General features: G+C 40.8%; 2 protein-coding genes across 2 annotated transcripts; both read right to left on the bottom strand.

Annotated features, from left to right (window-relative positions):
* Positions 1–254: 254 nt before the first annotated feature.
* On the bottom strand, positions 255–5,189 carry LOC147214034 (ras-related protein Rab-33B-like). The gene is made up of 3 exons (XM_086142481.1): positions 4,804–5,189; positions 1,224–1,402; positions 255–851 (listed from the first exon to the last, which is right to left on the bottom strand). Exons 1-3 carry the CDS (start codon positions 5,107–5,109, stop codon positions 527–529), a joined length of 810 nt encoding a protein of 269 aa, XP_085998607.1. The 5' UTR covers positions 5,110–5,189; the 3' UTR covers positions 255–526.
* A 3,199-nt stretch (positions 5,190–8,388) lies between these two features.
* On the bottom strand, positions 8,389–26,195 carry naa15b (N-alpha-acetyltransferase 15, NatA auxiliary subunit b). The gene is made up of 20 exons (XM_086142256.1): positions 26,032–26,195; positions 20,262–20,346; positions 20,068–20,172; positions 19,502–19,659; positions 18,053–18,187; positions 17,433–17,586; positions 17,127–17,246; positions 16,914–17,009; positions 15,817–15,923; positions 15,553–15,625; positions 15,299–15,468; positions 15,057–15,209; positions 13,751–13,879; positions 13,426–13,639; positions 13,081–13,274; positions 12,887–12,995; positions 11,819–11,917; positions 11,521–11,664; positions 11,350–11,447; positions 8,389–9,872 (listed from the first exon to the last, which is right to left on the bottom strand). The coding sequence occupies exons 1-20, from the start codon at positions 26,083–26,085 to the stop codon at positions 9,675–9,677; spliced, it is 2,595 nt and encodes an 864-aa protein (XP_085998382.1). The 5' UTR covers positions 26,086–26,195; the 3' UTR covers positions 8,389–9,674.

Here is a 26,195-nt window from a genome sequence, read left to right on the forward strand (position 1 = left end):
ACATCACAAGAGATTTTATGAATTGGTTTTCTAAAACTGCATCAAGAAGAAATCACTTTTTTGCAAGTGGATATAAGATTGAACACCTCAAGATATTCCTAAATCCCTGTTCGTGTGTCTGTTTTAGACACTGAGAAAACCAGTTCAGGCGATTTAATAGATTTGTTGTCCGATTACACTGTCACACTATTTAAAAAATGACAGATACGATTGAAAATCGATCATTTCCAGCCGGAGTTCACCACCACGTTATCTTTACATTCAAAATATTTTATTTGGCAGCTATTGTAAACAATAAGATCACAAATATACACAAGCTATTTCTTTTTTTAAGTGAGATGAGTAGAATATTTAAGAGCATAAATATTAAAAGTCTGTGCAGGGTTGGAAGCTCATTGAAATGTAAAAGTTATATATTCCTGCTTGTACTTTTTGGTCAAAAATAATATGAAAATGTTCATTTAACATGATCACATGGTCACGGAAAAAAAAAACAAAAAAACGCATTAGTCCATCCGGCTGTGTCTCAGCAGCAGGTCCAAAGCTCTTTCTCCACTTTTTTCTTGTTCAGGAGTTTAAAAGACCCGTTGGAGGCCGGGGCGTTTGTCCACATCTTTTGGCGCTTCAGCTGAGCTCCCAAGGCGAGGACGATGTCCTCCACCTTATCTTGCGGATACGGCGCCTCTGCCTCGCCCCGTCGTGTTTTCACAAGTTGATCGGGTGGGCTTTTGGCAGACGTCTCAAACAGCATCATGTTATAAGCCCGGGCAAAACTTCTAGCCTGTTCCGGGCTCACCTGGCTCTCCGGCCTGCAGGGGTCACGGAGGTCGCTCTTATTTCCCACCAGGAACCTGCGGGAGCCGGACCAGACAGGCTGTAGATCAAGTGGCATTTGATTTTCAAAATAAGAATTACGACTCAAGGAGGACGCCAGGCCGATTTGCATCGAAAATAAATCCTCCTTCCGTACTTGGCAAACATTTTCATCAAAAAGTGTGGAATTTATCAACTTGCAGATGTTCATAAACCTTGGATGCAGAACATGTGACTCAGTTATGCAATTACATCAGAGAATTACAGGAAAGCTATAAGAAGTTACATCCATAAATGTTAGATTCACAATTTCTCAGATGTGCAATTAAAGAAAATTCCTCAGTTCAAGGAAAAGAAAGCAAACTTTTTTTTTTTTAATCGCCATTTTTTTGCCCATGATTCGGGATTACCTGGGGATTTCCTGGCCGAGAGAATTTTGACGGCACTCTTCTATCCAGCCAGAGAGACTGCTGAAGCTGCGGGGGGAGGTGATGTCGTACACAAAGAGCACAGCGTGCACGTTGCGGTAATAGTGTTGCACCATGGACTTACGGAAACGCTCTTGTCCCGCCGTGTCCCACAGCTGGAGCTGGTGGAGAGGAGGAACATATTTACTGGCATTCACAATGACAAGGACGCAGGCAAAGAAAATGTTGCAAAGAGGAAATTAAGGAGCAGAGGGAAAAAAAAACAAAGGGTGTGTTGAAATGATCCAACACATGGTGTCAAGAACAGTGAAAAAGAGTGAGTCACCAGTGAGGGGGAAGGAAAAATAAGGAATAGACCTGATGCTTCTTCAGGCCTTTGAAAACAAGATGGGAGAGGATCAAGTCGCAAATAATAAGTAGGATCTGCGATCCAGCGCAAACTTAGTGTGAAAGTTGGACAATATTTCACTGTGCCAACCCTCTATACCAGCGGTGGGCAGTTATTTTGGCTGATGGGCCAGATTTCTGATTTAATTTTTATGCGCGGGCCAACTTGGTATCATGTAAATTGCACAAAATGAAAATTGCAATTTAAATTTTTATTTTTTTTGACATTTCATTTCAACTTTAAAATCATGAAGGATCATATAAATGTACTGACATAATTTTGCATGTAATCATCCATATAAAATTAAACAAAGGGGAAAAAATTGAGTTTCTAAATTCATTATTGATTGAAAAAAATGTGTTAGAATATTCAAAGAAATTAATTTGGCTGGCCGGATAAAAAGGCAAAATGGGTCAGATGTGGCTCGCGGGCCGTAAAATGCCAAGGTTTGCTCTATACATTCGACTCACTGCGTGTGCGTGTGTGTGTGTGTGTGTGTGTGCATACATACATATATCTTAAAATTTTAAAACCTAAAAAAATTGAAAAAAAACTCACCCACATCCTGAAATTTTAATAATTTAAGCTGTAATAATATATCTGTATATATGTTCATAACTGTGCAATGTTTCTTAACAGCTACATGTACAATATTTTTTCATACTCTTATGCACTCTTGTTTCACTTGTTACTAAAGACATATAGTTATAGTTTATTTGTATTTCTTATTCTGCCTTTTTCTCTCAATTTTTACTGTTTATACAATTTTTCTACTATATTTATTATTGTTATATTTTTCTTGTAACTGGCAACTCTTTGCACTAATACTGCCACCTAAATGGGCATTTTTTTTGTATACATGGATAATTTGGACCTCTTTTTTTTGATTGTGCCTTGATTCATCAGGTATACATGTAGTTTTTAATCATGCCTATTAATATTAACCGTGTATGTGTGTGCCTACACACAGCGAGAGCCGTGTGTTTGCAGGGCATGCACATGTATGTCACCCAACACAGAACGCAGATGCATCTTAGTTCTCTTGCATTGCACTTTCCAATGACAATATAGTTTTTCTATTCGATTCGAGAACAATCATGCCAGTCATTTGCAATGAAATGAAAACAATCATCTAACCAGGTGGGTCAGATTCAAGAGAAAAAGAATATCGACAATGCGAAATTTAACGTGTTTTACTGTCTGTTTAAAATGCAAAGTTGTGAATGGATAATACTTTTTAGAAGTACTTTAGATATGGATGTTTGGAGCAGTACATTTCAGCTTTGCAATTTCACAATGTATTTTGTTGCTTTAAGCGCCTCTCAGAAAAGTAGAGGTTAGAATCAGCAGTGATATTCAAAAATCAGATAGTAAAAGGAGACCTTTGCCAAAAAGATATACATTTAGCTTGATTGATGTAGGCATCTTTGAACATTTTTTTGACACTTTGCAGATTTCTATCCATATAAAATAAGAAGAAGTTTCAATAGCTTTGATGGACTGGATTACATACAAGACTCTTAACACATCGGGTCACTCAAAATTGAGAAATCCTTATTCGTGTTACTTTTACTGCTGTATATCATGTTGTTTTCATCTCAATTTTCTCCGCAAGGGGTCTGGCGCCTGATGTCACCATACAAACCTAACAGCTGATTCGAAGCATAAAAAGTGCAGGCCCAGAGTGACCCATACAAACACACATCAGTCATTTGTAAGTCAAAGAAAGTTCACCTGGTTCCCCTGTTAAAACGTGAAAGGTTATGAAGTGTGTGTGTGTATGTGTGTGTGTCTGTTGATGGGCATAATCCTACATAAAGTACTTCGAAAGCGCAAGTTGATGAAAGCGCTATATAAGACCATTAAACATTTCATTGAGACATATTTGAATTGTATCAATCCAAACAAGTGTCATTGTCTGTCAGGCAACTGTGGACAAGCTTTTGCTCATTTTCCTTTTTTTTTTTGTTATTCGATCCCCTGGCCTATTTTCAGAATCTGTGAAGATTTAGAGCCCAGCGTTTAGTCACCTTTACCAATCAGCACAAGATTATCCCAGAAATAAGCAAGATACTAGCCCAGTACAATAATCCATAATCTCCAATCACAAAACAACAACATAAGTCAGTTAAGGAATTACTTAGGGATTTAAAGAAGGAAAAGATCTATTAATTGTTTTGTTGTTATTTCACTTGTTGACATTTGGGTGGATGAGTTATGTCACTTTACATTGGAGAAAAGACGAAATAGTTGGAACGGCAAATATTAGGTGAATCTGATGATGACAAAGAGAATAACTCTTATATCCTCAAGGAGGGTTATGAAACCACCACACTTCCTCCATCAAGCCATGCTTTCAAAACACTTAGATTACGCCACACACACACACACACACACACACACACACACACACACACACACACACACACACACACACACACACACACACACACACACACACGACTGTGTCTGCCTAACAAACAGCTATTTTAGCATCTTTGAGTGCAATAAAATTCAGCTAATTTGTAACTAGTGGGTGTATTTGGGTTGAACAATCCACACTCCGGTGCAAAAGACAAAAAAAAAAAAAAGATGTTTATAGTCATTTAAATAATGATTTAATACTTTTTGATGCAAGTACACATGCCTTGGCGAAATGCTGTTGAAAACATTTTTATCTTGCCATGCATCCAATCTTTCTGATAAGACAAACCTTTTCCCTTAAACAATTTAGTCAACAAAAACTCTAACGAGTACATTTTTAACTGAAGTGCCACTGGATTTGTTCCAAAACAGGTTGTTTCTTGAAAATGTAACGTCTGTTTGCAAAAGAGACTCATGAACTAAGTGACACTTTCACTTCAGTGACATAAAACATAAAAAAAAAAATCCCTGCTTTCAACACAATGAGTCTATTTGATCACAAAGAAGTGGCAAAAAAAAATGCAATACAACTTTTACAAAAATGACATTCCTTTCAACTTTGAAAAGTTGTCGAGAAACGACTTGAGAAGGGTGGAATTGCCAGTTGCCTGGAAATAAAGTCAGAAAATACACCCCCCCCAAAAAAAATCGGGTGTTCACAGAAAAATAGAGAAGCAATCAGAAATGTGTTTTTCTTAAAGATCCCTGATAAGTGATCGATTAACAGAACCGATGAGAGATCGACGTTACCTTGATTCTCTCCCCGTCGTTATCCAGCGTCCTCTCCCGGAAATCCACGCCGATGGTGGCCTCCGCGCCGCGGGGCATCTCCCTGGCGCACAGCCGGTGCGTCAGGCACGTCTTCCCCACGCCGGAGTCTCCGATCACCAACACTTTGAAGGTCCGGCAGCGGGCGAGCAGCGAGGAGACGCTGCCCAGGGAGCCGGACAGTTCGAGGGAAGAATCCATGGCGCTCTCCCGCTGACACGGAGGAGCGCGTCTCCCTGCGTGGGTTGCGCTCCGCGCGGAGGAACGGGAAACACGCCCGCGCTTCATTTTGGGGTGGAGAGATGGTGATCGAAGTTGTCCCAAACAAAATAGCGCACTCACACACACTCTCTCACACACACACACTGAGTTGGACGCAACTGGCTGTGGATGGGTTGCTGGGTGGTGACAGCTCCCTGATTTACTCCAAATTGTCACAGGTTTCTTGATAACTTTTAGATCTTTGACTATCTTGTATCAGTTATGTGTAAGAAAACACACACACACACCTAAACTTTCCGTGGCTGAGACGCCAGTGACGTAAATATTACACAGCTGGACGTTATTTGTCCATTTGCCGCCCTTTGCTGCCCCCTACCGGCACCCCCGCATTATTGCATTATTGGTCACGCAAGAAAGACCCCACGCAGAGGCAGCTTTGGTTTATTGATCATTTTCTAAATGGCTGCTAAATAATGTCAAATTTCAGAAATAATCGTAAGATTTCAAGTGTTTCTCAAGCGACTCAAATAAAAGCAACAGACTAGAAGTCGCACTGCGGAGTGACTTCAATTCATTGCAAACTTTGTTGGACACAAAAATAAGAATCAGTTTCTTTGGAAAAACATGTGATATATATATTTTGTAGTTTATCAACTATTAATGGCTTGTGTATGTGTTGCTTCATGATATAAAAACAGACCTTGAGGGGACATTAAAATTAATTCAAATTTAATTCACAGACCTTGAGGGGACATTAAAATTAATTCAAATTTAATTCAAATTAAAGGAAAAAAGATTGAATGCAACCTGTGGATTTCGACTCTTTACCTGACGTGGAATAAACGTGGAATAGTTTTGACTTCCACTCAGACACAATTAAAACATTACTTGTATCAAAACATTACTTTTCCAATATCTGGTAAGGTAAGAACATATATTTCATATGTTGTGCTACATTTCTGGCTAAATAAAAATGACTTAATATATATTTAAAAAAATAGATGGATTGAATTATTTTAAAATGAGTGACGGATAACTGGAATATATCTATTTCTATTTACAAACACACTTTAATATGTGTGACTATACACTGTGTGCATAATTATTAGGCGAGTGATTATTTTTCCCATATCATCATTTTATCCATAATATTGACTTCAAGCTGTAGAAACTTGAATGCTAACTGGATTTAATGCATATCCGGTAATGTGTATTTGTGGAGCGATGGAATGTGTGGCCTAAGGAGATCAACACCCTATATCAAGGAAAAATGGGCCAAAAAAGAGATTTAACTGACTGAAAAGTCAAAAATTGTAACATCTTCCAAAGGGATTCAACACTCTTGAAATATCTAAGTCACTGGGGCGTGATCACAGAACCATCAAATGTTTTATTGCAAATGGTCAACAGGGCCTCAAGAAGCATGTTGAGAAGAAAAGATGCAAATTAACCGCCAAAGATTTGAGGCGAATCAAACATGAAGCTGCCAGGAAGCCATTATCCTCCAGTGCTGCCATATTCCACAACTGCAATCTACCTGGAGTGTCCAGAAGTACGAGGTGTTCAGTTGTCAGAGACGTGGCCGAGGTAAGAAAGGCTGGAACCCGACCACCTCTGAACAAGACTCTTAAGTTGAAATGTCAAGAATGAGCCAAGAAATATCTGAAGACAAGCTTTTTCAAAGGTTTTTTGGACTGATGAGATGAGTGACTCTTGACGGAGCAGGTATTATTAAACATGAGCTTGTTGGACCTTTTCAGGTTGAAAATGGATTCAAAATCAACTCACAGACCTACTGCCAATTTTAAAAGACACGTTCTTCAAGCAGCGGTTCAGGAAAAAGTCTACATCTTTCAAGAAGACTTTGATTTTTATGCAAGACAACACTCCATCACATGCATATTCCACTGCGTGGGCAGTAAAGGCCCCAAAGATAAAACCCTCATCGTCCCCTTCTTCACCTGACTTGAACCCGATTAAGAACTTTTGGGCTCTTCTTAAGCAGGAAATTTACGATAAAGGTAGACAGCACATCTCTGAGGTTGTGGTTGCAGCTGCACAAAAAGTTGATTCTGACCAGATCAAGAAACTGACTGACTCAGTGAATGGAAGGCTTGTGACTGTTCTGGAAAAGAAAGGTGGCTGAATCTTTCATTGATCACTGATCTATATATATATACAGGACTGTGTCAGAAAATTAGAATATTGTGATAAAGTTCTTTATCTTCTGTAATGCAATTAAAAAACAAAAATGACCTTTTTCATAATATTCTAATATTTTGAGATAGGATTTTTGAGTTTTCCTAAGATGTAAGCCATAATCAGTAATATCAAAATAATAAAAGGCTTGCAATATTTCAGTTGATTTGTAATGAATCCAGAATGTATGACATTTTTGTTATTGTAATTGCTTTACAGAAGATAAAGACCTTTATCCCAATATTCTAATATTCTGAGACAGTCCTGTGTATGTATATATTTTTTTGAAATTTCAGAAATTCTTATTTGTAAACTGAGTTTATTTTCAGCTGTTAGTGAGAATAATAAACAAGTGAGATGGGGAAAATCAAAATCTTTCATTTTGTTGCACAATTCTGTACACTAATAGTTGCCTAACAATAGTGTACACATATTCTTCAGAAAGCCAAAACTTCACTTTTACTACTTAAATATTCAGGTTTGAGGGTTTAACATTTTGGATTGACCAAGAGCACTGTCGTTGTACAATAACAAAATGAATCCTCAAATACAACTTGCCTAATAATTGTGTTTATAAACATACTTTATTAATGCGTTGTGGGGAAATTCATTCTCTGCAATTAAGCTATTAATTTGTGATCTTCTTGCATACCAGTCACTAAAGATAGAAGAATCTATAACTATTTTTGGGCGTGATAAGGTGGTTGGCACTTTTGCCTTACATCAACAAGGTTCCTGGCTTAATTCGGCAGGTGACTTTTCGGTGCAGAGTTTGTAAGCTGTCCATCAGCACCAGGGGAGCAGTTGGGGGGGTTCGGTGTCTCAACATTTCAACACACCAGGAGGAGCCGGGAATCGAATGTGTGAGGTGAACCTGATGGTCTGATCTTCAACCCAGAATAATTCTTTGTAATGGCAACACATGAATAGGTACATATCAAAAAAATGCACTCCATTCTTTTGTGTGGTTTTAATACAAAAATCCAGAGATATCATACATCACCATCTCAGATTTCTTTCACATTAGAACCCAAATGAGGAAAAAAGGGGAAGAAAAGAGAACACTGGAAACAAACCAAAAAACAAAACTGGGGAAACAGGGACATAAAAATCCAGGTGCTCACACTTTCAACTCACCCTGTGACATTTTATCTTTTTCTTTCTTGTTTTCGTTAAAAATTTAAATCTCGGGAAACAGTCTTCGATGCTGAACGCCGACCTTCTGAAGAGCAGTTTGCATGGAACAGCCCCTTTGATCAACTGTAGAGTCCTTGTGTACGTGCGGGCCAAACCTTTTCTAACCGTGACAACAGCAACACGCGAACTTTGGCCCGGAGGCTCGCTGTGACCACCGCAACCGCATCTGCCAGCTGAACATCATCTGCAGGAGTTTTATTGATCCCTCACAGACAGGAAGGTGTCTATAGTATTGCTTGGATCCATCCGTCTTTCTCAGACCTTATGTAGAATGTTAACAGTAGCGGTGTATTTGGAACAGAGCACGACCCACGGCCTTTGCAGTTTTCAATCTGTGCTACAAGGTGCTCCGGGATAACAGACAAGGGTTACATGTTCCTGGCATCGGACCGGGGCCTCCGTCTGACAGAAAATCTGTTAACATGACAGGAGCCTTCTCCATGCTCCGTTCCTGCAGGTGTTGGGCCATTATCTCTCTCACACAAACATATAGACACTCACAAGTGTGGACTGGAGTTTACTGGAGCGGTGATTTTTTTTTTTTTTTCTTGTTACAGCAGATATGAATTCACCTGTTGTCTGTGTGTCTTCTGCACCTACTTCGGGTCCATCGGCAATTTCTCCTGCTCAGCTTCCTGCGGATCTGCTGCAGAGCAGATCCACTCAGCACAGGCCCCTGTGTGTGCCCCCCCACCCGGCAGTCCTGCCCTAGTTTCCTTTAAATTAGCTTTTACGATAAAGAGAACACAGTGTGCGATAGGCTTGTAGAAGCAGCTCTGACTATCTCCGGTGGCTGCTGTCACCGTTAATCATCATCCGTTTCACAGTTTCACCCAAAAGCTCATCAGCAAATGTCGCTCTGTTTCATGTTCAGCATCGTCGTTTGTTCAATTAAAAAACTAAAATGGCCATTCTGTTGTCTTCCTCTTTTTCCCCCCTGCTCTTTACCACAAATAAACATAACTGCACTCACGCCCTCACTCACAAACGACCTCAACACACGCGCACGCACGCACGCACGCACGCAAACACACACACACGCAAACACACAGTCCTGATTTTCACCATGTAGGAGAGAGCCAAGCCATGCCGGGTCAGACCCAATTAAGCTGAGTCATAGAACGAAACATCTATTCCGCTTCCCGTGTCTGGCTCTACAAGATGGCTGCCAGGCGTACCACAAGGCTCCGTGCTAGGCCCTATTCCTTTTCTCATCCGCTGCTCTTCGGTGATGCTCACATCTCGTTGGCTAGCTCCTCCGTTTCCGTTGAAACATCTCCGTTGGCAATCTTGGTGCTCTCCTCGTATCCGGGGGGCATGAATGCCAAAGTGTAGGGGTAAAGCTTGTGACACTCAGCACGATACGACTCCGCGCGTTCCTTGCAATCCCCCAGGACGTTGCTCCGAAGGTTTTCCAGGACCTCTGTGCAGATCTGACGAGAGAAGACACATACAAACTGAAGCTTTTCATTCAAAGTGTAATAATGGTTTCTCTACTAGCATTGACATGTTCTGGCAATATACATAATTACGGTCAGGTTATGGGAGACGGCTGGCATTAAAAATGTCACAAAAAAGCGGTCAATGAAAATGATAACAGGCTACTAAGTGGAAGAAGCTACCACAAGACTCCCACAACTCTGGTGTGACTGGTCATCATCATTCATAAGCAAATGGGTTACCAATGCTAGTTAGAATGAAATTATATATCACTAAAATACTATTAGTAGAAATGACATTATCAAAATAGAGTAATGAGCTTGGGTCTGAAAAGTGCATTTTGTTGTAATTAACAAGGCTTGGGTACCGTATTTTCCGCACTATAAGGCGCACCTAAAAGCCTTTAATCTTCTCAAAAACCGACAGTGCGTCTTATAATCCGGTGCGCCTTATATGTGGATCAATATCGAGCCACAAGAGGTCTCGCAGCTACGGGAAGCAGCCACCGACTCCATTTTCTCCCGTAGAGGAAGTAGCATGCGGTACATGCTGAGATATATGACTGCGTGAAGTGTGCATTTTCATTTCCATTCATGTGTGTGTGTGTGTGCGCGTTGCCAAAGTAGCAGCGGTAAAAACGGTAAAGGGGAATTGTGTGTGTAAAAAGACCCCAAAATGGCACCTTTCAAGAGACATGCTTACAGCAGTGAGAGAATTCAACATTAACAAATCAATGGTGCGGAAGTGGAGGAAGCAATAATATGACCTGCGCCAAGAAAAGAAAACTAAACAGAGTTTCCGAGGGAACAAAGCGAGATGGCTACAGTTAAAGGACAAACTTGAACAGTGGGTTGTTGAACAGAGAGCTGCAAGTAGAAGTGTCACCACGGTCACTATTCAAATGAATGCAAAAGTGCTAGCACGCGAGCTTAACATCAATGAATTTTGAGGCGGTCCTTCTTGGTGCTTTCGTTTTATGAAACACTTTGAGCTGTGACAAATTGAGTTGGAAAAAAATTGTTTCCAACGAAGGCGGCGCAAATGCCGGTATGAGCTACCGGTACATACGGCACCGTATTGTGAATGCACTAACTTGTTTTGGGAGTGCATTCTATTAAGTCTGGCTGACTTATCTGACTGTTTTGTTGACATTCCCTTTAGCGCAGCATCCATTTAGAGAATGCATAACGCAACCCCAGCCACTACTGTAGCTTATATTCTATGTGCCTTATAATGCGTTGCGCCTTACATATGAATTTTTTTTTTTAAAAAGTAGGCCATTCATCGAAGGTGCGCCTTATAGTGTGGAAAATACGGTACTTTGAAATAACAGCGTGGCTTCTTTCTTCCATCAGAATCACTGATGGGCAATTAAAAAAAAAAAAAAAAAGACAAAAGTTATAAGTATCATCTTTTACACATTTATTCAAATAGGTCTTAAAACTCATAATATAGATTCCATGATTTTACCTGTATATTTCGGTTGCTGAGAGATTCGTCGAGGTCAGTCGCCAACTCTACTGCCTTTGTTTCCACTGACGGTTCCAAATACACCATCATCTTAGCACCTGAAGGGGGGAAACAAGTTTAAGTGGGTGTGTTTGTACCAAGTGTGTGTTTGTTTTACAGAACGAGGCGTACCGGCCAGTCGGTGCGGTATGGAGTTATCGTGTTTGGTGAGGTAGGCCTGGTTGAAACTCTTAGCGTTGCTGTCTCCGAACAGCCGGGTGATCTCCTGCTTCAGAACTGTCCGAACCACCTCCGGCAGCTCCTTGCTCTCAGAGACTGAACCAATGCAGGAAGTTGAGAGGTTTGTGGAGATGAGGAGGGAATTGGAATAGAGGGCAGAGCATTTAGGAGTGAGGAGGGTGATGATGGATAGATAAAGACAGAAAAAGGATGGACAGAAAAATCAAAGGTCACTATTCCCCCCCCTTACCTCCTTTAAAGAAGCGGACTAGACACTGGTGTAACCATGGGTGGTCTTGGTCGATGGCAACTGCTCTCTTCACCGACTGGAGCATCAACAGGTACTTTTCTGCAGAGAGAAAGACAGACTGACACTGAGTGAGGAAGAAATTAATTAGAGGACTTAAAGTTAATTAAGTGACAAAAAATTAAGAAAAAAATAGTGAAAAGCCTTGAACATATCTATATATATATATATATAGATATATATATATATGGGAACCATTCAAAACATTCTGTCTCTCACTTTTAACACTGACAGTTTGACAGATTTATTCTGCCATGTGTTAAATGGATTATCAGATTCAGAGTCATGGCATAAGTTTGTTGTTCAGAGAAAAGCCACTGCTTTGCATTTTTTGGCATTCTTGAACTCACATTAAAATATTCCATCATTTTCTTCTCACACCCTATACATTTTTTACAATTGATTAGGCTTCGTGCACTGTTGAAAATGTGTATAAAACTTGGAATGGAAACTTGCATAACATGTAAAGACACTACTAATGATAATTATAATGGATACAATCCAAAAGCGCTTTCCATCAAAGTGCTGTACAAATTGGAAGAAATAAGAGAAAGACATAATGAAACTAATAATCATTCATTCATTAATTGTCTATTCTGACTATCCTATAGTCAGGGATGCGTTGGAACTAGAAAGGCCCAATTAGCTGTGTCATAGACGTGTGGGAGGAAACCGAGAACCCAGAGAAAACTCACACAAGCACAGGGAGAAGATACAAACTCTACACAGAGAAGCCACAAGTCGAATAGAGCCAGGATCCTTCCTGATGTGAGGTTAAAGTGCCAAGCACTTCATCATGCCCAAAAATAATATATTAAAGATTCTTCTATATTTAATGACTGATAAGCAAGAAGATCACAAATTAAGAAAATAGGAAAAAACACAAAACAAAAGCAAACAAATAAGAGGAAGTCCCGAAAATGGAATTGTGAGTTGTGTGTTGGTCGGCACTCCACCTAACAAGGCAAGCAGAGGTGGACAAAGGTGGTCAACATTAATAAGCTTGCCAACCTTTCCTGAAGTAGATCTCAAAGGCCAGTAGGTGCGTGTCAATTTTGTCTTTGACCAGGTGTTTGAGGGGTATGAGGAATTTGACAGCTTCTTCCAGTGGATTTTCTACCTGCAAATAAGAATTGACAGGAGGAGCAACTGTTAGCGTCACATGAACAGAATTTTCCCACAGCATCCACAGAACTCACACTGACCTTAACCAGTTTATCGGGGATGAGCTCCTCCTTAGGGCCTCCGATCTCTTCGTCATCATCCTCTTTCTTTTTCTTCTGGTTCTTGAGCTGCTTCTCTTTCTCTGCGTTCTTCTTCTCCTCCTCCAGCTGGGCTTTCTTCTGGGCTCTCCGTTGCTTATTCCGGAGCTTCTTCAGCTCTTTGTCGGAGAGATTTGCTACAGAGGAAAGGTGACGTGAGATGAGAAGTGCCATCGACAAAGTGTATTCAACACACTTCCAATTCAATTTCAGTGCACGTAATATTTACAACCATAACTCAAATTTGAACATCCTGAGTTTCGTGCGCACACACATCCTATCTCTCACCGGTGTCGGCTTGCAGCTCCTTGCTGTCGTCAGTGAGAGGATTGTCATGGAGGCTCAGATAGATTTGGATGGCAGTGACAGCGGCCTTGTAGTAGAAGGGATGCATCCGGAGAACGTCCTCCAGTTTCAGAAGGTCCACGTAGGAGCGTAATGTCATCTTCCTCATGCAGTAAGTGTGGAAATCAAACTGATCGTCCGTGATCTCCACAAAATGCTGAACAGAGAGAAGCACAGCGGAGAAACTTAGTCTTGTGTCAAAATAAAGACAACTGATATTTAACATGACACATCACACTGAGTGGAGTCCCCAAGGTTAAAGTGTTACCCTTTCAATTTCATGACACTTCTTGAGAGCCTCCCCAAACTTGGTCATGGCCTTATAGGCAAGTGCACACTCCGTCTGGAACCACATACACTGCATCTCATTCAGGTTCTCAACTGCTGACGCTCCCTCCTGGAAAGAGACAAACACATGAGGCACATGAGTGAAGCTTACAAAACAGAAGGGCAAAATATCCCTTATGAAATTGTTATGAAAAACAACATATCCATAGATATATGTTAAGATATGGAAATTAGCAGAAGTAGCAGACAACATAATTGAGTGTTTGGGTACATAGAACTGTGTGTGTACACATAATGAGTAGTTTACTTCCTCTTTTATTGAAAAAAAGAATAAAAGGTCTTTTGAATGCAGTGAAGCATCCAATGACATTCAACGCATCACTTAGATCCTACCTTTAGGTATACATCTTCCGTATTTACAAAACAATTTCCTCCTACTTTTCAGAGTGAGGAAACTCACTGAAACAGCTATGGAAGCCCAACATGTTTCCCAGTTACTTTATCTTTACTATCAATGCAATCATAACACAATATCAAATACAATGAAATTAATTTCTTTTTAACTAAAAATTATTCCAAGCTCATTAACAGCCCCCCCCCCAAAAAAAACCCCAAACACCAAAAAAAACAAACAAACAAAAAAAAAAAAAACCCTGAAATTGAGAATTATGATCAGAGGAAATATATTAATGGATTCCTACAGATTAATAAGTGATGTCATTTATTCCAGATGTTGTAATGAAAGAACCTTGGAATTTATTGGGAATGCATAATATCTGACTTTGGTATTCTTTGGGTTTGAAAAAAAAAATCCCTTTACGAAAATGAAAATGCATTCATATAGGTCTAATTTCAATCAAAGAGAGCAGAATAAGTGACGAAAATGCAGGATTATCTATACTTACAAGCTTATATTTAGTATAACTACATGTTCATCAAACAAAAATAAATAGAGTGAACAACTTTTTCAAGTAGCTTCAAACTAGTGCTAAATGAACCTAAGATTCCCTGTGTAATTATTACAACCTCTCTAATGTTTTATCACACGATTAATAAAGCTAAACAGAACGGTTTGTGTTTTGCAGAGATCTCATCAAGTTTCGATGCGGAGTGATCGGGTCAATAATTCTGTCAGTAAAGAGCATATTCCACCCTCTGTTATAAAGGGTTGCAGCATAGAAACGCGGTTCATTTCAATCATGTTGTGGCTGCACGAGTCCTTCATGAGCAGGAAACACACGCAGACAGTTGTTTTAGACAATTTTCTGAGTTCACAGTTTTCTCACCCTTGTGAACTTGGAGCACATCTCCTCAGCCTCCTTGATCATGCCAGCCTTCAACATGTACTTGGCACACTTGGAGTTGATGAATCTGTCAGCGGTGTCCAGAGCCTGGGCCTCGTCCATCCACTGAGCCGCCTCTTTGATGTTCCCTGCATGCTGCAGGAGTAATGCAATAGTTGGCGCGAAACACAGCAGAAACCCTGGTCTTGAAAGTCGTCCACGGCAAATGTGCGGAGTTATGTTACCTTGTAAATCTTGGCTTTGATTAGGAAGAGTTCAATGAGCGTCGGCGTACTTTCAATGGCTGTGTTGATGTACTCTAACGCCAGTGTCTGTTGGCCGATCATGTCATAGTGCTGTGCCAGGAAGTACTGCACCCAGAGCAACGTGGTCGGTGGCTCTTCCTTCCCGTCGTCTGCAACAGGATAAGCGAATCTGTCGGTTTTTATCTTAACATTTGATGACGACGTTCAGAACAGCAGCGAAGGTTGAACCTCACCGTTCTGGCTGAAGAGTCGACAGCTTTTTAACGAGGTTTCATAGCTGACCACCAACTCCTCAATAATTGCAACCTGCAGGGACAAGAGAAGGGGGAGGTAAGAATCTCTGGTACACGGTGAGGTACTGCCTAATGACAGAATATCTACGAGAAATAGATGAATATTTCTCTCAGATGTAAATGAGCTATTGTGATGTGGAAAAAAAAAAGGCAATGGCGCAGTTGAGATTATGATCAGGTGTCTGAGGTTCCCGGCACTGTCACCTTTTCTTTGTCGTTATACAGCGATTTAAGGGTGGTGAATACTGGTGGACAGCCTTTACTGAAGTTCATCCTCAGATACCTGTCCAGACACTCTCGGAATTTCTCACCTAAAGATGGAATGGGGAGGTGGTTAGCCATCTTTCCACTTTTTTTCTTATCTTTTCACTTTCTTTTCTTCTTTTTTTTTTTCTTCTACCACACAATCTAATTTTGTCTGTCACGTAGTTCTTTTCCTAACTGGCAACCGGAATAAGCACTATCATTTACTTCAGTGGTGGTGGAACCCTTACTTGAACTTGAAAACAATTCAAAGAAAGCAGGTCTGAATATGGAGGTCAGAATGATAAAGGCAGTAAATTTATTTTCACTAACCGTATGGACTCTATGTATTACATTTCACATGTTAAATGTGTCAAAAAAGAGCCGTCAGACTCTTAAATATATTCAAGGCCATGAAATAGTCACCTTGTGCAACAGAATGGACGTACTTCTTTATATATTTCTGTAAACATAAACTAATAAATCTTGACAAACTACCTATAGGACAGAGATGAACGTAACATCAAACATCCTGTTGAGGTTTTATCAGTTTTGAGCCCACAGCACAAAAATAAAGAAAATGGGTGCTAAAAATTACTGAATGACATCCTTTGAGAATTTGAAAATTACAAGAATAAAAAAAAATCAGTCGGCCTACATGGTTTTATGGAGGCTGAAGACATTCCTTTGAATGTTGAATATCTCAACATGGACAATGTAGATTTTCGTGAGGCATGTTATTTTATAGCAAAACCACTTGTGACATTATATTTTTGTCCTGAATCAACATTTTTCTTCATTTTGAACAGTTGCTTAAAAAAACCTACTTAAATCACCATGGTTTTTTGTTATTAAGCGATAACATAAGGTTATTATTGTGGCGGTCGTGTGGCTTGTTGATAAAGAGGCCATCCCGCCAATCGGAAGGTTATCGGTTGGATTCTTGGTTCTTCCTGTCTGTATTAGTGACTGTCTCTCAGCCACCATTGGCATGTGAGGGAAAAATCAGAAGGTGATTAAAAGCGGGATACAGGCGGAGAGACCATTATGGGCTGTACCGGTTAGGAAGTTGAGGGGTAGCCGTCGAGGAACCAGGCCTTTGGGAAACTTCTCCCAGGCATCCTCGTAAATCTTGAGTCTCTCTTCAACACTGCCTGAAAAAACAGGGGATACAGATTTAAATACATATACAGTATTGTAAACAGACACTCTTATGTTTGCTATAAACATTTTACGAGGGGGTGTGGAGGGTGGGGGATTGTGCGTCATACTTGGTTTAAGGGCTTTCTCCAGCCCGTGGTAATAAGACCAGTTCTCTGGGTTCCTCTCCTGCAGCCGATGGTAGACTTCTGTGGCTTCACTGAACCGCTCCAACTCCAGCAATAACTCTCCTGCAGAAGCACATGAGACAGAGCGTCACCACTGACATAGTGACTAATTGGTCAAACAATCTTTTAAAACCCACCATTTAATGGTTTAAGTGAAGACAAAAACGTGGATTGGGATATCAAGCATAAATGTAGAGACGCACACATCCGCCATTAGGTAACCAGTGGGCTGTGACTTCAGTGACCCACCTCGTGTCTCCTCCACTGCGAGTTTGTCGCAGATCTGTTTCTCATAGTTGGACAGATGCTCCAGAGCCTCCTTGAACAGGCCGGCCTCCCTCAGCACCTGGTTCTGGTACAGTAACAGCTCGCTATACTCGTAGTCCACCTTGTCCGGAGAAGTCTGGATGGATAGAATGAGAAGTGCTCATGAGCGAACGATCTGACAGACAGAAGCAGTAGAGATTTTTTTATTACTCTTTGTTAGTGCTTCTTGTTAGGAGGGAGGAAAAAGAAACTGGAGCTGTTCAGGAAACTGCAAGTACATGTGCATTTGCCTTCTCACACCAGCTTTGTGTTCCACAGATGGCACAAAGACAGGAAGCAGACTGGTCTAATCAGGAGCCAGCCAGTGAGAGTGAGCTCTATTGTAGTTCTGACCAGACAACACCCATTTTGAAATCCCTGTCGCTGAAGCTAAAAGTGTAAGTCAGACAATGTCAACACCCTGATATGAAACAAGACTGATGCTTGCTACTACAATGCTGTTTTTATTCAAATCATAAAACGAAATCTTTCCTGTTTTGAGGTGCATGTGCAGGACAGGGCTTAGCGATACAAAATAGAGAAGTCTCAAGTTTGTGTTGGACCTGTTGTGTTTTCCTGAATTCCTCAATGATCTTTGCTGCCATCTCGTAGTCTTCCAGGAGGTGATATGCGATGGCATAGCCGATCCAGGAGGCTCGCTGAGCTGGACGCAGTTGTAACAGCTGGTACCGGGTCTCCTAAAATGCAAGCACCAGCATTAGTCAGTAGGTACTTGGTTGTTATCTGATGACTGGTCAAATCAACCCCTGCTGCAGGCTGAGGTCATTTTCTTTTTTTTTTTTTTTTTTTTTAAACAAGGAAGTTAATTTAAGAAGTACATCAACAAATACAAGGAAGCATGTGTCCAGACTACTGGACAGGATCCTACCCTTGGCATCCAGGTCATTGTTTTCAAAAGTCTGTCCCTGCCTGACCACAATACAAAGTAGCTTTCCCCACTGAAACAGGGTCAGCAACATTTTCAGAGCTCTCCACTTAAGGTGTTTGGGGGGAAAAAGTGAAAGGGTGTGGATGAAATTTGACCAAAAGTCAGGTATTTTGAAGTAAAAATTAGTCTGGGTGTGGCCTGAAAGTGAGAAGTAGCAGAAATAAATTAGGACTGAATGTGGGTAAGTGCAGGAAGTTTTTTTAGCTGACTCATGGCAGTGACATCAGAATTTTTTTTTTTTCGCTAACTGACACAGAGAGACCACTGAGAGCAGTTTTATTCTCCTGTCTTTATTTATAATCCTTTCAATCTCAGCCATTACATACCTCACGCTAAAAAAAACATCTAATCTCTCAGCCTGTGTCCCAGGACAGCTATTATAGACTGTGAAAACTGATGTCTGCCTGCTGATTCTCTCAATCTCCTCCAATGGATGCCACACTCTGCCCCGTACCAGGGAGAGCAGACGGAATCGTGGGAATTCTACAGTTTTTTTCCTCACAAATATTTCTGTTTTGGTGCGAAATGAAATATCCCGGTGGCTCGGAAATCTGTTTCTCTTGACGAACTTCCCAGCTCTCAGGAGAGCAGACTCTATTATTACTTGGCTGATTCAACTCAAAATCATTGCACGACCTGCTGAGTTGCAAATTATACTTTGAAGCTTTCTAATATGACTTGAACATTGAAAGCTACCGTATATGTGTAGCCACTGGAGAGGATCGCCACCCCATGGCATTTCTCCAATGATCTTATTTTCACAATTTTAAAGTAAAACCCATTGGGCCAAATATGTCAAATTCCAGTGTACAAATAATTGGGTAATCTAACGTACATTTTATGCCAGTTGGTTTTTCTTACAAATCATACTACAGAATAAATCATGTGTAATACTTCTTTTCCTTTCAGGGGTCACCACAGCAAATCTTCTATTCTCATACCAAGTAACTTCATGTTCATGTAGAATTTACCATATTTTTACTGAAATAATTTTACCAAGAAACTCTGAGAGCATTAAAACCTGGTGTACAAAGAACCATTAATTTGATCCCTTGGTTCCTACCCTGTAGCCCTCCAGGTCTCTCATCTGGATCTGCAGCAGGGACAGATCCCGCAGGATCTGAAGGTTGTCCTTGTCCCACTTCAAAGCATTACGGTAACACTTGATGGCCTCGTCGTACTTCTTATCCGAGCGCTGCAGTAGGCCATATACGTGCCAGCCTAATGGGTAAAGGGGGGTTAAGGAACATAGAAACGTAGTCCTCCAAGGGATAACCAAGCTCATGTTGAGGTGTGAAGACACAGCCAAATGACCGGGTAGACTGAAAATGGGAAGAATTACTAGAGAAATGTAAAAAAAAAAAAAAAAAACAACAAAAATACTACTTTTCCCATTGATTGTTTCCATCATCTGACTCTTCTTCTGCTGTTGGTGGTCCCCTTCCGGGCTCGCCACAGCGAATCATCTGCCTCCAAGCAACCCAATCTTTGAATTGAATTTGATTAAATCAGAGGTTAATGCAGAACAACCAAAAATGAGAATTCACAAATACAGAGCAAGACATCTTACTGACTAATGCACGCACACACTTTCCCCCCCCAACAACTCACAACGTTGCTTAAGGATACAGACATGGCTCTTGAGGTCATTGCGCAAGCCTCTCCTCACAAGGTCGTATGCCTCTTCTTTCTTCCCCAGACAGTTCAGAGTCAAGCCCTTCATCGCCAGGGTTTCTGAACAGGGCAGCAGAAGATGCTGATGAATAAATTCTTCCATAAAAGGCATAATTCAAGTGCGCGCATCTTCCTTCTCTGCTGCTTACCTCCATGCTCTGCAAACTTGGGATTGGACAGGATTTGTTTGCAGAACTTCAGCCCATTTCTGTACTGTTTGTGCTCATAACATCGCTGTTCAGGAGGTGAAAATAGGCAAAATGAATTTCTGATTTTGAGAGGTAGAGAGATTTGTGTTTGTCACAGCAAACTGTGTCACAGTGTTCAAACAACCGCACAGGACGCACATATTACGTAACCTGGTCATGACCCGTTTAAATCATAAATTTGGCAAAATGACACCCAAAACACAATTCTCTTCTTGATGCTTGTTGCAGTAGCTGAAATGAAAAAAAAAGAAAAACTATTAAAACAGCAGTTATGTTTTCTTTTTGCTTAACATTCATGGAATACTGAAATTAGTTATCATTCAACAGGAAATGCAGACTTTGGGGGGGCAAAGTGACGCCTCGTATAAAATCCTCAACTATTCGTAGATGGACATAAGAGGGTTTTGTGTCTCAGATTACTGCCCCAAACTACTAAATCACAGGCCCCTAGTGCTTTTTCCTTATGGGAGAGAAGCTTCAGAGGGTATAAGTACAAGTGCAAGTCTCAACAAGCAGGCTTTCTCGACTATTCCCTCTCCTAATGACAAGAAGGTATGGCCTATATTTTTGTTTTTAATGAAAATTGTTTCATGACAAATCCCCTTGACTTTAACATTGAGCTAATCCCTAACATGTCACTGAGTACCTATATTTGGTTGCTAAAGATCCTGAGAGAGCAATTTAAAGGTACAAGAGGTATGATGGACTATCAGCAATGACTGCTGGTGTTTTCGGATAGTAATTATAAGATGACCTACAAGTATAAAAGGCCCCATGATTTAAAATGTATTCCAAGATCCAGGTGACAAATAACCATTATTGAGATAGAAGGATCATAGTCTTAGGAGAGATCAGCATATGATAAGTTTGGGGATAAAAATCTTTGGATTTTGGGGTAAAAGAAATTTCTGAAAAGACCCTTGGTGATGGCAAAACAACTGAGTGTCCAAAGCCCTGAGAAAGGCCAATGAAAGAGAAAGCAAACCTAGCAGGAGACAAATACTAGAACATGGTGGACAGATGGGGGGGGATAATTACTACTAAGGAGTGCAACGGTTTGAAGCATCAGAGAGGGAGAAAGGCATCGGTGATTCCCACGGCGGCAAGGAGACAAAAAGAAAATGATAACCATGTCATTATAGGAGCTAAATAAAGAATCAGTGGAAGACACAAATCTGAAAATAAATAAATAGAAAAATAAAATAAATTAAGAAACCATGCGCAATCCTATGACGGTTGAAGACTTAAAAAAGTGAATAAAGATGGGCTTTCAAGAACAACATTCTACAAAAATTCCTTGAAATTTATTAAAACGCAGTGGAGATCTTGGTCTTCCTATTGAGGCTCCTGAAGGTAGAAGCATGCGAAAGATACTAGCCTGCCGGTCAAGAGACAACATAATTTTCTAACCTCAAAGGAAGAGAATCATCGGAAAGTTGCTGATTCAGAAATCGATCCTGATCAAGGCATACAGGACAGACTGCTATGCTTGACAATAGCAGAGAAAACAGCATGGCCACATCTGGGAGTGGGGAATTATACGCAGAAACATCAGCTCTGGTGAGTTCTATTATGGCCATGAGTAGGATCACTGGAGCACTTCTGGTGGCTTGTTGGTGAAGAGTGCATAAAACCTACTCCGAGGCTGCATCTGTCCGAGGGTACATTGTTGTTCTCACACATATCACCAGGATAAATGGTGGTATTGTACTAAATCGCTGTAGACAAAGCTTCAAGAGAAGAAACATGAATAAGAACTGTCACTTTACAGCAGTGAAGTGTGACGCTCAGTTTCGACATGAACTGCAAGCGTGCCTTGCCAAGTTCTGTAAACCTGACAGCAGAAAAGGAAACTCTTGCTGGATTGGGACGCTCCCCCAGGTCTTACAAACCTCAAGTGGTCAGGCTCAAAAGCAGATTTAATGTCATCAAATAGATGAAAAACATCTGTTTGTACTGAGCTGTACAACATATAGTGTATAATATCTGCTGATACTGGAAAGAAATTGAATAAAGGATAAGATAGACATTTTATCACACAACAAGCCATCCCATAGAGCTTGTTCAGCTGGTAACAGATTTGCAATTAAAGGATGAATATCGAGTTCCACATATCAGTTCTAGATTTGAGTCATGAAATAAAAATGCAAGCACCAGTATCAAATGAGTTTTCATAAAAACCAAGATTGACAATATATTTTAGCAATAGCAACATCCAATCCCTACTCGACGGTGATGCAAAACGGTTAAGATAGACAGGGGCATATGTCAATTTTGTTACGTGCACTTTAACCCCATGGGCACGTTGAGGCTGAATTGTGTGTATGCTCTTGTGACAATATGACTGGCAGGCTGATCAAATTCAACCACAACAGCACAAAGTCAGGTGTGATTGTCAGGTGGCAGTTGTTCATTAAACAAAAACTGGATATAGCATTAAACTTCTGCATAGAGACAATATATGCTCCATTTTATAAGATGCAAAGAGCATCCTACCCTAGTCTTAAGAAATTACCAGATACTAGTCCTAAAGTTATATTTAGGTATGTGGCAACAAAATCATTGAGCACACCATTTCTCTTTTTAAGCTGATCACCAACACTCTGAAAAGATATTTTGCATCTCTGCATGTGTGTGTCTTTGTCAGAGTGACAGAAGATTTAAGCTGGCAGATGGCATGTTGTTGTCACCGCTGACTTCATTAATGGTGAAAAGAGGATGTCAAGTTCTGCAACAAACAAGTTCTGTGTACAGTTGGGAAATCACAAGTCAGAATTTAGATGAGAGAAAAGTACTGGGACACAGGAATGATGTTCACACTAAGCTGACTTGGGGGAAAAAAAAAAGATCATGTGAACCAGTACATAATACAGCACTTAATGAGATGTAAAAGGCTTAGTAGAAATGTTGCCATGCACATATTTACTGACAATATTAATCACGTTATCAATGACATCAAATAATTGCATTGGATGATATGAAACCAAAGTCTTCTCATGGGGAGAATCTAAACGGACTACAAACTGCTACTACCATTATGAAGGAGAGCTCACAATCAACTATTTTCTACGACATTAATGCTTTGATATACTGTATGGAAACTGTTTTGCCTGCTTAGTGCTCAGATTCATATGATAATCTACATTCCAACCGAGGCATAGGCTCTTAGCTATGCGCCGGTCCGTTAATAATGACTCACTGTCCGACTGCTGAAAAATCCCTGAGCTCCTGCTTTGTGTACAAACACTCGGATACAGAGAATTTGCCACAAGTGCAACTGGTAGAAACAAAGTGATTCAACATTTGCTGAAGTGGGTTTAAAAAAAAAGAAAAGAAAAAAAAATCATTGCTGGTGACATAAAAAAGGGCTGTTTCTATGAATCTGTTTAATAAAAAAACATAATTGCTTAATGGGAGAAGAACTACCCAAAATTGGAGAGCAAAAACAACTTATGTTTAGCCTCTGGTAGTAAATAGCAGCACAAGTTTACAATGCAGCAACATTAGTTTCAAAAATCGAACACAACTGACCCTTAAAACAAATGGTATACAAATGCTGGGACAGCATAGCTCGACAAACACTACCATTTTTGCTTATTCAGCATTGTCTGCACCTCACCCAAAATAACACGCAAAGTCAGTCAGACGGGGAGGCTGTAAAAAGCAAGGCTGGCTGCAAGGTGCTGTGGACAGATCTTCAATATTTTAGTAATATTTCAAAGTTGGTTGCAAAGCTATGGTCCCACACAAAATTTTGACCGCAGTGACGATAATTTCTTTTAATAACCTGGTGTGAGGACTGAAAGATGTTGGCATTTTAAATACACCAAATAAGTAAATAAAATGTAGTCACCGCTGCAGCCCTCGACGGACATGTACTTCCTGGAAAGACGGGCAACAACAAAACACTTTACCTTTATAATGACATGCTGCAATACCTATTTCCACACACATATCACTGATATGAATACTATGTTTGACCTTGCTATGATTTTGTTATTCCAAATGGTCTGGGTGCTGATTTTTTGAGGAGAGTTTCAGTGCAACCCCATCACGATAGAAAAAACTGGGCATCAAAATCTTTGCCCTTGGTTGTTTTGTATACACGTTGGAGTGAATCTTTTCGACACTTTACACATATCTATGTTTTCAATAATTCTACACTGCAAAGTATGTTTGCAGCAAAGAGAGGGAACCTCTTTTTCTAAACTCCATGCTTCACAAAGCAGCAGGTACAATGGAAATTCTCATAATTGACAACAATATACAATAAAACTTCAGGGTACACATATTTTAGAAGCTGCACTGGGGAGGACTAATTTGCAAAGCAGTGCTCCAACACTTAACAGATTAACCAAACAAAGAAAAAGTTCAATGCAATGCCACACTGCCTTTGAGATAGGCAAAAAATCAAGGCGTCAACTATTCAAGGTCAGGGATCTGTTTTCTGTCAGAGATTGAGCGACTGACTACCGTTTTGTGGAGCTCATTTAGAAAAACAAAAACCCCAGCAATTCCCAGCGGAGAAAATCCTCCCAAAACAATGATGTTTATCTGACCCGGATAGTGACGTGAAACTGGTCACCGCATGTGGACCGCGCGCACACACACACACACACACACACACACACACACACACACACACACACACACACACACACACACAGTTCCTGGAAAGCATCTAGCAACGCTCCCGTGCACTGACATCTAACAATACAACATACCGCCGTGCACTCCAACTTTCCCCGCCCTTACAAATCACTGTGCGCCGGCTCGGTTAACAATCAGTTCCGGCGAAATTACGGGTGAAAGTAGAGAATATTCACAAATGTACTGTTCATCTGATTTATTTAAGTCAGGGGTGCGAACTGCAAGCACACGGATCTACACATGGGTGAGGGGAATGAAGGGATGGGTGGGGAGCTAGCTAGCTGCCGGAGCACACAGGCCTGAACCTTCTACAAATTTGCTGACACAGTCGCACAGATCCTTCCCCTGCCCTTATCGCGTTTTCACATGCTCACTACCGGCTGCCAAACTAACCTCTATGGCGTTATTCGTAGACACGAGCAAAGGTCCAAAGCGGAAAAAAATGATTTCTGGTTAAGGGACAGCATTTTGCTAAACGATATATAGCTAGTTGGCTAGCCAAAGCGCAACAGTAAACGTCTAACTGCCAATCGGTTAGCAGTTCTGTCATCCCCCTGTCACACAAACAACCCCGCACATGGGGAGTTTGGGGGGGAGCCTGCTCTGTATCCATCATTTAACAAATCACAGGCCCAGAATTGGCTCAAGAAGCTAACGGCTAGCACGGGCAACCACTTTCGTCAGCAGTTGGCCATCGTGGATTCAAACGTTAAGATGCTGCTTGTGGTCAAGCAACGGGGCCTCTTTGGAATAAGCCGCATTGTTTGTTGAAGCACACGTATGTTTCTGAGATGTGCGCATTTTAATGGTTCAAGGTGTATCAGCCATAAGCAAAACAAAGTATTAAACGACCATTTCAGCTCATCGTTATGGTGACAGCGCACATCAGGGCCGGACTAGCTAGCCCATTCAATGATGCCATTTTGCTAATACACTGGAGGTAATGCTAAAAGCCGTGGACCCAAACTGACACAGTGTCGCCGGTGGAGATATAAACCCGTCACTGCCGCTCCCACTCACGACAGCTGTCGTTGTACCGGTTTATTCACGAGAAACTCACCAAAATCCTCTTGAAGAGAGCGTTCTCTTTCGGTGGTAAAGTAACTGTCGGCATTGTAGCTGATGAGATCAGTTTCACCCTCGACCTCAGCACATGTAGCTAAAGTTAGCCCAAATAGTCAAGATGAGTAGAGTGGAGTGACGGGCTCGCTCGCTCGCTTCAGC

This window comes from Fistularia commersonii, chromosome 35, assembly GCF_037954325.1.
Source record: "Fistularia commersonii isolate RoL2024-O1a breed Wild chromosome 35, RoL_Fcom_v1.0, whole genome shotgun sequence".
NCBI classification, from domain to species: Eukaryota; Metazoa; Chordata; class Actinopteri; order Syngnathiformes; family Fistulariidae; genus Fistularia; species Fistularia commersonii.

What these genes read in the sequence shown, in the direction of transcription:
- LOC147214034 (XM_086142481.1), bottom strand. Translation starts at nt 5,109, where the DNA reads ATGAAGCGCGGGCGTGTTTCCCGTTCCTCCGCGCGGAGCGCAACCCAC. An exon ending in ACGACGGGGAGAGAATCAAG is followed by an intron (nt 1,403 to 4,803) that starts GTAACGTCGATC and finishes CCTCTCCACCAG; the next exon opens with CTCCAGCTGTGGGACACGGC. An exon ending in CTCGGCCAGGAAATCCCCAG is followed by an intron (nt 852 to 1,223) that starts GTAATCCCGAAT and finishes CGGCTCCCGCAG; the next exon opens with GTTCCTGGTGGGAAATAAGA.
- naa15b (XM_086142256.1), bottom strand. Translation starts at nt 26,085, where the DNA reads ATGCCGACAGTTACTTTACCACCGAAAGAGAACGCTCTCTTCAAGAGG. An exon ending in TGACCTCAAGAGCCATGTCT is followed by an intron (nt 19,660 to 20,067) that starts GTATCCTTAAGC and finishes TTTACCCATTAG; the next exon opens with GCTGGCACGTATATGGCCTA. An exon ending in TGAGATCTACTTCAGGAAAG is followed by an intron (nt 11,918 to 12,886) that starts GTTGGCAAGCTT and finishes TTCTCTCTGCAG; the next exon opens with AAAAGTACCTGTTGATGCTC.